The following is an 11090-nucleotide window of genomic DNA, read 5'->3' as shown; positions in this document are numbered from 1 at the left end:
TAGGGTTTTTTGGGATATCAATATTTCTAATATATATATATATATATTTGCTTAATAAAATTATGTTTTATGATAAATATGTGAAATGTTATTTGACAAAATTATATTTGATGATTATGACAAAAAAATCGTTTCTTCTATTTTTAATGTTATATTTTTTTAACAAAAAATAAGTAAGGGCATGATAATGTTGCTCGGTCTTTTGCTTTGATGTTTTTTTGCTCGATATTTTTAATATTATATTAGTAGGTTTTCAGTCTTAGAAATAGTGGATCGTGTAATGTATTTTAGAAATATTGTATTTTGTAATGCATTTTCTAGATGGTCAATTTTCAAGACTTTTTAGTGCGTATAGATATGCCCGATCTATACTAATTATGAAGCTCTAAAATTTATAATTATTTAATTAGAGATGAAAATGGATTTTGAGAATGTCATCAAGATTTTCAGTACCGAAACAACACCATTTGAATTTTGATACTATTTGAAGGTGCATTTTACTTTGATTGTTTAAGCCCTCAATTATGTACCTTAAACCATCAAAACAAGGTGCACCACCAAATTTTATAATAAGCTTAAAATCTATTTTCATGCCTAATTATAAAATTTAGCTTAAAAAATGGTTCAAATCAAGTAGATTTATAATCACATACTAATAGACATTCTAATTACTACTAGCCATTGTTAGTTGGAATTTATAATAGAATTCAAATTATGAATTGTCTTGTATATCTCCATAGTATTCAAATATTAATTTATATAAAACTTGTTTCAATTTTTTTTTTGTAAGATAAATGTATGCAATATGATAGTATACACTTAATCTAAGTTTTTTTTTTTCTAAAGCAAAAATTAATGTTTTTGGGGGGTTCTTGTCCCAATTTGTTTTAAAAAAATCTACCTCGCTGGTTAGTCCGCTTAACCACCCTGATTAGTCTGGTTCCAGTTCAAACCACTCCCAGCCCCATATCCAGTTAACCATTCTGGTCCGATTTTACAAAAACTGATCAAACGATATTTTCTAGTGAAATTTTTGAGGTAGACTCTAATTTGATTGTTTAGAGTCTCGTCTCTCGATAAACTTCTTCCAAAGATAAAGAGGGCAACTTATACAAATTTTGAAAAATACTTGAGTCACATGACACTTCAAAAATTAATTATCAAATGACAGTTTAAAAATAATTATTTTAATATAGAAAACTAATGCAGGGAGACCATTTATAGTTACTGGCTTCTAAGTGCAATCCTTTACCTTCATCACGTGGTTTCTACTCTTATTACTAACACTACCCTGCATCCTTTCAAGAAACGGGTGAGGGAGATGTTTTTCCCACTTAATTGCCCAAAAAAAATGAACGAAATATCGAACAAACCTTGCAATGGTGGAGTTACGGAGGTGACGTCGTGGTAGCAGGGTACGTTACAGTGGGCTTTAAAGGGTGACGTAGAGCTTCTTGTGGAGCTCAGAAACCAAGGCACAAAGCCTCTCCTCCAGTTCCTTTTGGCATTTTAGAGAAAGAAAGAAAGAGAGGAGAGAGAATTACAAGTGAAGAAGAAATAGTGCAATTGAGTTTCAGGAATTCCTGAGGGAGATTTTCATTGAACTATTGGAAAGCCTAGAGAGAGAGTCGTACCCATTAGTGAGAGATACAGAGAAGCTCACCCATTTACAGTAGAGAGAAAGTGTGAGAAACTCACCATTTACATTAACTGTTGGAGGGATTTCTCTCTGTAGAAGTCGTGGTACTCTGGTAGGAGAAAAGCTCACCGACTGGCAACCCCCCATTTTCAAATGGAGCCAGCTGTAACTCTCTCTCTCTCTCTCTCTCTCTCTCTCTCTCTCTCTCTCTCTCTCTCTTCTTTTCACGATTGTAGTTGTCTCTTCACTTCATTGAACTTCTTCATACTCAACTATAGTTACTGAAGTTCAGTTATTTTTAGCTGTTTCTTTGTTTATTGTGAGATGATTTAGACCTCAGGAACTTTTCTATTTTTTAATGGTTGGGTATTCCAAAATCAGAATCATGGTTGATTTTTCTTTTTATTTTTTATTTTTTATGGAGTCCCAGATTTTTTTTTTCTTGGGCGGCTAATGTAAAGATAAGTTGTTGGGTTTTTCTTGCCCTTTTTGGTTCCCTACATTCTAGAGAGGTTTCTGTGCTTTGTTTAATGGAAAGTGCAGTTGGGTTCACGAGATAGAGAGAGCTTGTTTCATGTTCAGTTTGTGGTTTTCTATTTGAGTTTTCTTTTCGATTTCTTTGTTTTCCTCTCTTTTTCTGTTTAGTTGGTTCGAAAATTCAGTTGGTTTCTGATTATGAATTGGGTATGTCGAATGTGGAGCAGAATGCAACTCTTCTATGTGCTCCATTGGTGGCCCCAACTGTAGAGGAGATGTTGCTTCAAATGAATAAAGCTAATGTTAGTGGAGCAGACCTTGTGGAGATCAGATTAGACACTCTCTCTAACTTTATGCCTCATGAAGATCTCAAGCTATTGCTTGGAAACCGACCATTACCGGCCATTGTTACATATCGGTATGTGCATTGCATTCATAGCTTCTCATTCATTTCCTGAGAGGAAAATTATACTGATTCATAGCTTCTCATTCTTTCAATCTCAATGGTGCTTCCTTCTCTCTGTCACTTCATTGGATGGTGATGACCCAGATGGACTATGCTTTTCTATGGTTTCTTGGATTATACTATGATTCCCTTTCCTTGTTTATAAATTGTTTACAATATTTATTATTGATGTATATGATATACAAAATTCCTCACGAAATGTGAGTCTCAAGCATTCAACGTCGTGGGTGCTTTATACAGAAAAGAATGTAGGCCAAAAAAGATTTGGAAGTATTATTCCCCTTCCATAAAATGGTAAAAAAAGGCTTATAATTCAAATGCATGTCGAAACTTCTGTTGAGATCGAAGATTGCAAGTTGCTTTTTCTTTGCCTTTCAGATTTTTGCAAAGTCTATGCTTTTCTTGATGTCGGATGAATGCAATGGCTGTTGTTAGAACGAATGTGCTGGTTGAGTCTCTGTTAAATATGAAATTAATAGAATTTTTATGTTGAGTTGTTGACCCTCTTGATTGTTGGCCTAGGTAATTGGATCTGGGAGGAACTGCATGAATAAATTCCTTTACTGGAAGTTCTGGGATTTTTAAATTCATGGGCGAGTTTATTCCCTAAATTTGTTCTGTTTCACATACTTCTTACAAAATATTTGGCTCATAAATTTTGTTGAACAAATACTCAGTGGTCGTAATTGTTTTTTTCAATGGTTCTTTCCTTTGATCACCAATAAACAATTCCTGTGACTTGGGAAACATGTCCATTATCTATGCTTGGCACATTATATTATTATCAGTCACTACCCATCAAATGAAGAATTTTTGTGAATCAAATTGGTGTACTGAAAGATTTGAATATTGAAAGCTATTTCATCATGCAAACTGAAATGCTTGAATGTCTAAGGGTCAAACTGGAATAGGAAGTCCCTGTGTTATATGAATTAATAAGTCTTATTTTTTTTCCAGGCCCAAATGGGAAGGTGGTCAATATGAAGGCGATGATCATTATCGACTGGATACACTTTTTATGGCAATGGAATTAGGAGCTGATTATATTGATGTCGAGCTGCAGGTTACATGTTCTGTAGATTTGGATATGCTTCTAGTAGCTGGAAGTTGTAGAAGTGCACAATTTTTTTAGCGATATATAAAATCATCACCTCATTTTATTCATCTTCTATTGTTAGGAGTCCTTTCCAGCTACTGTCTGGAAGTGTGGCTTGGATTTTATGCTGACCTGGGCAAAGATTGGTTGCCATTATACTTAAATTCTTTTGTCCATATCATCATGTTCAAGATTCATGATGTGTATTATCTTTCAATGGGTTTTCTACAATGTCATTTCTTCCTTGATGAGCACAGGTTGGAAAGTGTTTTTCTGCAAGAGGTTTGGGACATTTCTTTTTCTGGATAATTTGGATGTTTATAATTTATATAAATATAAAACTATGCTCTTTAAGAGAGAACTTTGAGGATAACACGACATAATATTACATTTCTTGAAGTTCAACAATGTATTGGAAGTTATATTATCTGTCGCAGAGATGCAAATGTGTGCGTGTATGCACGTGTACGTGCATGTGTGCATTGTGCATGTGTGCGTTCTATAAGCCAAAGGGCTTGTACTGTAGCATATTCCAGATGCTCCAGATTGAAGGAGAGGAGGCAATCTGGATGCACATTTTGCCTCACATGTTTCATGCATATTCAGTTTTTACTTTTATTTGGAGTACCTAGATGAGGCGCACATGGATTTCTTTTTTCATAAGAAATTCTAAAACACAATGCAATTCGTTCATTTCTGATTCCTTGAATCTAGGTTGCCAGAGACCTATACGATTTTTGGGGTCGGCTTACATGATCTCTTTTATGCACACACACACGCATATACTCCTAGGAATGTCCTCTCATGTGGCTTGTAATGTTTGTTTTAGCTTAAGAACTGTGCTCTATTCTTTTATTCTTATAATTAACCAGTTACTGTTTGTGATGACTTCAACAGTTCTTATATCAGAGTATTGAATCCAATGCTTGTATCTGAATTACATTGTACTTATTAATGTGTGGCTTTTGCTAAAGACAATCTTTAATTGCTTTGGCTGTGCCTTTCTATTTCATGATTTCTTGCTTCTTTCACTTTCTCTTTTCTTTTTTCATATCCTATGGAACTTAAGTTGCTTCTTAGCTACCATTGTCACTCCATAATATGTACAAGGTATCAAAAAATAGACCACTGTGGGTCTCATATCCATAAATATCCTTGGTGATACATTTCTAGTAAGCAATTTTGGTGGCCATTATCTTCTAACGTGCATTTTCTTGATGTTTGTAGGTTGTCAATGACTTCATGAGTTCCATAACCAGAAAGAAGCCTAGCAAGTCTAAGGTCATAGTTTCTTCACATAATTACCAAATCACCCCTTCAGTTGAGGAGCTTGGTGACCTTGTCGCAAGGATACAAGCTACTGGAGCTGACATTGTCAAGATATCAACAATGGCCCAGAACATTACAGATGTGGCTCGCATGTTTCATGTGCTTGTTCATTGTCAAGTAAGTTTTAGGGTTTAGGGGTTAGGGGTTAGGGGCTTTAGCTTTTAGGGTTTTAGGGTTTCCGGTTTAGGGTTTTTAGGGTTTAGGGTTTAGGGTTTAGGGTTTAGGGTTTAGGGTTTTTAGGGTTTGGGGTTGTTAGGGTTTAGGGTTTACGACTTAGGGTTTAGGAATACATTTCAAGAGAATTCAGCGTAAGGAAAGTATGCTATAATCTAGTGAATTGTGGAAAAATGATAGTCAAATGATGACTGGTGGTGGAGAGAGAATGGAAACCACCAAGTGTTATGCCTCATTCTGATGGATCACACTCTCCCTCCATCAATGTCTATCATTTCATTGCTAGTGATGATTCTATTGCTCATGCCTTTTTATAGTCCATTGGCTCACTGTTTATTTTACCCTTAAAGATGATGACATGGATGCATAGAATTCTCTTTACTGCAAACGAAAATGAAACTGTGGCGACAAGTTACTTGATTTCATTGAAAATTAACCTAGTAAATTGCTGGTGCAGTAAGATTCCTTTCTATTTTTGTTTTCTTGCGAGCTCGTTGATAAGATCAAAATTAAACCAAAAACATGAATGTGACCTGTTTTTTTGTGTTTAAACATGCTATAAAATAGGGGTCGTACATTAGTTTCCGCCCAATGAAAAAGAAATAGTTGCACCATTCTAAAGTAACTAGGAAGATTCTGTATTTCTAATTTTCATGCTCAGTCATGAATCCATTTGCGTAGATCAGAAATGAGGGGGTTTATGTTGTAACTCTCACTTCTTGAGTATCTTGTGTTAACTCATCGTCATCATTATAGCCTTTTCCCAACTATTTGGGCTTGGCTACACGAATCCTGGTGCCCCATTCTGCTCATCTTGTGTTAACAATGCGAACTTTTATTTCAGGTTCCCATTATAGGGCTGCTTATGGGTGAGAAAGGAGCTATTTCACGATTACTTTGCCCAAGGTTTGGTGGATATCTCACTTATGCTACACTTGAAGGTGTCATAAAATCTGCTCCTGGGCAGCCAAAATTGAAAGATATGCTTAGCATCTACAATATCAGGCAGTTGGGAAGAGACACAAAAATATATGGACTTATTGGAAATCCAGTGGGTCATAGCAAAGCCCCTATCCTCCATAATGAGACATTTAAGTCTGTTGGTTTTAATGCAATATTTGTGCTTCTATTGGTGGATGATGTGAGAGAGTTCTTAGATGTATATTCTTCACCAGATTTTGCTGGTTTCAGGTTTTTCTCGTACTACCTGGACATATCTTAACGTGTATTGGTAAATATGGCTTATATCATTAAATTGTGATGATGTGCCTTGAAATTCACTGTGGTGCAATGAAATAATTTTGTTTTCTGTCACTTGAGAATATGCATGTTTCTTTGGTTGGAATGACTCGCACGTTGACAAAGATATCCATACTTGTAACTACATCACTTGAGCCACCACAAACCTTTTTAAGTTTTCATCTTGAAAAGCATGAGAGCTATTTAAAACTCAGAAGGTCCAAAACATTCAAATGAATATGTTTTGTTTATTTCTTTCAAACAAATATTTTCTGGTTAGCTAGCCTGCCTGTAATTATCTCTGAGCTTGAGGAAGTTATTGGTTTTGTAGCATTAAGCTAGAGTGACAGCCGGGATGAACTAGCACTTTGATTTAGTGATAACCCCAGTAACTGTTATCTAATTTATGATGCAGTGTTACGATCCCTCATAAGGAGGAGGCACTCAGACACTGTGATGAGCTTGACCCGATAGCTAAGGTAACAACTTAATTAATGCCAGATTTCTTTAATGATAAAATATGTCATGGTCGAATGGGCTGTAGTCGATAGGAGTCATGACCATCTAATGAAGTAATGGATAGTGGCAGAGAAATTAGGATGAGTAGAGTGGGAAATGATCCCAAGTGTGGGACTCTCTCTCTATCATTGTCCATTTCTTTACATGGTTATTAAATCAATGGGCTCATGGACTCTAGTATTATTTCTTCTTTAACATGGAGTTATGGATAGTGATTTGAGTATAGGAGTTCATTCTCCATATAACACAGTCCTTGTTAATTATCCAAAAAAAAAAAATGTCATTCTCTAGTCCGGTTAGAGATTGGATCCTGGTAAGCTCATTTGTGCAACTCACTTTCAGTCCATAGGAGCTATAAACACTATAATTCGGAGACCGAGTGACGGGAAATTAGTTGGTTACAACACTGACTGTCTTGGTGCGATTTCTGCTATTGAGCACGAGATGAGAGGTACAAATAACACTTTCTTTCTGTTATTTGAAAGTAACAACAAATGATACTGATTTGGTTCAAGCCCATGGCTTGAATGAGAGGTTTTGGTTGTTGCAACCTTAAGGTTGTGGGTTTCAATCTAGCTTCACCTGCCCAAAATGAGTATACCGATTTATTAGTTTGTCATTTATGTTTCTGAGATGATAAATCTTAATGCTTAGGGAAAGTATGTTGCAGCCCAATTTTGGTACTAAAAAAAATGCTCTAAGATTCAGTTTCAATGATGGATGGTGGAGATAAATGTACTAAATAACCTAGTGAACACAACTATGATTATTATCCACTGTCCTTTGTGAGGAAACTGCAGTGCATCCTCCTTTGGATTGCTGCTTACCATACTCCATTCGTTATAGTGTAATTTCCCTGGTTTCCAAACCAAGTCTTGGAATAGAAGCGCCACTAAACTATGGATTTTACCCTGGTTGAATGTAAAATAATCAATGTCTATACAGTAAGTTTTTAACTTTTGTGGATAAATGTTGATCGTTTGTAGGTTTATTTAGCTTGAAGGGTGAAGCTGAATCACCCCTTGCTGGAAGATTATTTGTAGTCATTGGGGCTGGTGGTGCTGGAAAGGCATTTGCTTATGGTGCCAAAGAAAAGGGAGCAAGGATCATTATTGCTAACCGTAGTTATGGTAAGTCCATATGATAGAAATATCTGGAGTTGGGGAGACATGATGTGTTTCTCATCTCGTCTATTGTAGATTGTCTTGACCCGTTTCTTCTTTTTGACAGATCGAGCTAAAATACTTGCTGGTTTGGTCGGAGGACAAGCTATGTCTTTAAGTGACTTAGAGAACTTCCGACCTGAAGAAGAGTCGATTCTTGCAAATTCTACTTCTGTTGGAATGTATCCAGACATTGATGGAACACCCATATCAAAGGTTTCTGGTTTTTTTTTTTCTTACATTTCTCTGAGTTGGTGGTATAAGTAGACATTCCGGACTTTTATAGATGTTTGCCTATTTATCCATAAAATTTTCATGTCCTTTGGGGTAATTGGTTTTTCAAAAGGAGATTGCCGGTGGAATATATTAATTTTTAAAAAACTTTTGAATGGATGAATGGGCTTGCAATCAATGGGCATGCTAATCTATTTCATAATACGATTTTGGAATTAGATTCAAATAATAGCTCTTCCGTAGATGCTTTATTTGAGGAAGTGCATTACTTGCTTGTGGTGTATGCTCTATGGTAGCTCATCATCCATTCCTTTTACTGGATGATGGAGATGGCTCGTATTCTATTAAATTTCCAACATCTGGAATTATGGAGTTCATCTCTACCATCTATTTAAGGGAACAATCTCCTTAAATGAAAGGTGGATAACGACTTGGTGCACCATTTACCTTACACCAACAGTATGCGATATAGTATCATTTTTTTCTTTTTGGTTTTACCTTAATGTTTGATTTGTCAATGTGACTGCAATATTTGACAATTTAAGTGAAAAATGTTTGTCTTTAGGAAGCTCTAAGAAGATATGCTGTGGTTTTTGATGCTGTTTACACCCCAAAAGACACAAGGCTTTTGCGTGAGGCGGAGGAAGTTGGAGCTGTTGTTGTGAGTGGAGTGGAAATGTTCCTTAGACAAGCCTTTAGACAGTTTGAGCTCTTCACTGACTCTCCAAGTAATAATGGACTGGACTGCCTAGGTGTTTTCTTTTCATGTAATTTTCCTCTCTTATTTTTGTTGTTTGTTGTGTGTGTGTTTGTGTTCTATCCTGATTCAATTGCTGTTCCTGCAGAAGCACCAGTGCAGGTGATGCGCAAGATTGTCCAAGAAAGAATCTGAAACATACTAGAAGGCCTTTCTATTGTAATTGGAAGTTCATATGATAGTGTTAGTTGTTTCACCGCATAAATGACTTAAGCTCGGAACTTGGTGAATTAGCCTATACAGTTATCATTAAGGGAAAATTGTGGTAGGTTATTCTATGAAGGAAAAAGTTTATATAAGGATGTAATCTTATAATGTAGAACTATGGATGCACCTAAAAAATCCATCGGAAAAGGTAGTTTTAATGTTGAAAAACCCTTTGATTGATCATCTCGACATCGAGATGTATGATCATGAAAAATAAAAGGTTGTAAGTCGCAAAAATCATTTACAACATATTATCTAAACCGTCCATTTTCAAGATTTTCATATGTTTATAGATCTACTTGATTTTAACCATTTTTTAAATTTAAAATTTTATAATTAGATATAAAAATATATTTTGAGATAATCCTAAGAACATTTTACATCAAAATTATATACCATGATAAAATTTGAAGGTGCACTTTACCTCTACAGCTACGGATGCATCCGTATGCCAACTATACCCTTCTATGAAAGAATGATAAAAGATGGTGGTTTTACAATAAAAGAACATAACTCGTCTAATTTATGAATATTAGAAGAAAATAAACATCAGGAGGGGCACTTCCCAATTTTGGATGTTTGACACATGACCTTTTTATTTTTATTTATTTTTTTTAATTATATATTTCATGGTTTATTAGTAGCATGATTGAGGGTATGAGGCTTGATAGAGTGGAATTGCAAAACAAGATTTATGTAGCGGACGCTACATAATTGAGATAGGGCTTGGATGATGATGATGATGATGATATTTCATTATTTACATCAGTATGAAAAACTCAAATTTACGGCCAAGGCACTACTAAACCAAGACAATTCACCAAATCACATAGTTAAGGCCAAAAAGCTTTGATTAATTCGTCAAAATTTTGAGTAAATGATATTGAAAAGGCCAAATATTGTAATTGACTTCAGATCCACTTCATCATCAAAGAATACGACAATGCTATCGCAAAGGAAAATACTATTTACTTGTAAAATTAGCATATAAAATTATACAAGGAAAATATTGGGTATAGTCATAGCTAAGGCTAATGATGGAAATCTATTTGAGATTGGATTGGACCATCTCATCACCTTTCTTTTTTTTGAACAAGTTAAGTATCCATTAATATGAGGAAATAAACTCCAATATTACAATTACAAAGAAGAAAAGTAGGGTGAGAAACCCTACTTCAAAGCAAGATCATCCAAAATTCCCGAGACACGAACAATCACTAAAAGATGAAGACCCTACTCCATCCAAAAGCTTGGAAAACTCGCTGACCATCTCATCACCTTTCTACCTTCCAAAGTTCTGCAATTTAAAGAGAGTGGCAATTGCTGCCCTTATTTAAGAAAAACATTCAGATGTCCTCTTTTCATTCACAAGCCAATTACTCTCTTCATATGATTTCTGGACCATAAATTTGAAAAAGCTAAGTAAAATGGGCTTTTTATCACACACAAGTTACATTTGGAAGATTTTTCTTAGGGGAAAGATTTCTATGCTTCCCCTACAGAATAGAAGTTCTATCCCCCCCTACCATCCAACCGTCCAATTTTGATCAAGAGAGCCACTCACCGTTTGATTTTAGATCCGATGTTTCAAAATATTTTATTTTTAGTTTTTTTATACAAATTGTATGAATATAAAATTTGGTACTTGCTATCTTTTCATCGGGGTGCACCTATAAAAAATATTAAAAATAAATTTTCGATAAAATATAATGATCAAAATACCCCTTAAACTTTCAAGGGTATTTTGGTAATTTTATTTTATTGAAAATGTTTTTTTATGCTTTTCGCTA

At 35.1% G+C, this 11090-nt stretch overlaps 1 protein-coding gene across 6 annotated transcripts; it reads left to right on the top strand.

Annotated features, from left to right (window-relative positions):
* The first annotated feature begins 1465 nt into the window (after positions 1-1465).
* On the top strand, positions 1466-9392 carry LOC18445189 (bifunctional 3-dehydroquinate dehydratase/shikimate dehydrogenase, chloroplastic-like). Of its 6 annotated transcripts, none has more exons than XM_011629092.3 (11): positions 1466-1804; positions 2344-2534; positions 3540-3645; positions 4906-5124; positions 6026-6372; positions 6836-6899; positions 7282-7390; positions 7926-8069; positions 8170-8318; positions 8902-9064; positions 9182-9392. In XM_011629092.3, the coding sequence occupies exons 1-11, from the start codon at positions 1793-1795 to the stop codon at positions 9226-9228; spliced, it is 1551 nt and encodes a 516-aa protein (XP_011627394.1). In that variant the 5' UTR covers positions 1466-1792; the 3' UTR covers positions 9229-9392. The 6 variants fall into 6 exon arrangements, 4 of the variants coding, with proteins under 4 accessions (XP_011627394.1, XP_011627395.1, XP_088715271.1 ...); XM_011629093.3 differs by having other exon boundaries at positions 8902-9103; XR_016049919.1 differs by lacking the exon at positions 7282-7390.
* Positions 9393-11090: the final 1698 nt, after the last annotated feature.

This window comes from Amborella trichopoda, chromosome 2 (genome assembly GCF_054954075.1).
Source record: "Amborella trichopoda isolate Santa Cruz 75 chromosome 2, AtrichopodaSantaCruz75HAP2 v2.0, whole genome shotgun sequence".
Lineage (NCBI taxonomy): Eukaryota > Viridiplantae > Streptophyta > Magnoliopsida > Amborellales > Amborellaceae > Amborella > Amborella trichopoda.
This window is presented reverse-complemented; position numbering and strand designations above follow the sequence as displayed.

Excerpts from the sequence above, each read along its gene's own strand:
- LOC18445189 (XM_088859145.1), top strand. The coding sequence starts at position 2,326 with ATGTCGAATGTGGAGCAGAATGCAACTCTTCTATGTGCTCCATTGGTG. Across the intron at positions 2,535-3,539 it reads CCGGCCATTGTTACATATCG|GCCCAAATGGGAAGGTGGTC; the intron begins GTATGTGCATTG and ends TTTTTTTTCCAG. Across the intron at positions 5,125-6,025 it reads ATGTGCTTGTTCATTGTCAA|GTTCCCATTATAGGGCTGCT; the intron begins GTAAGTTTTAGG and ends CTTTTATTTCAG.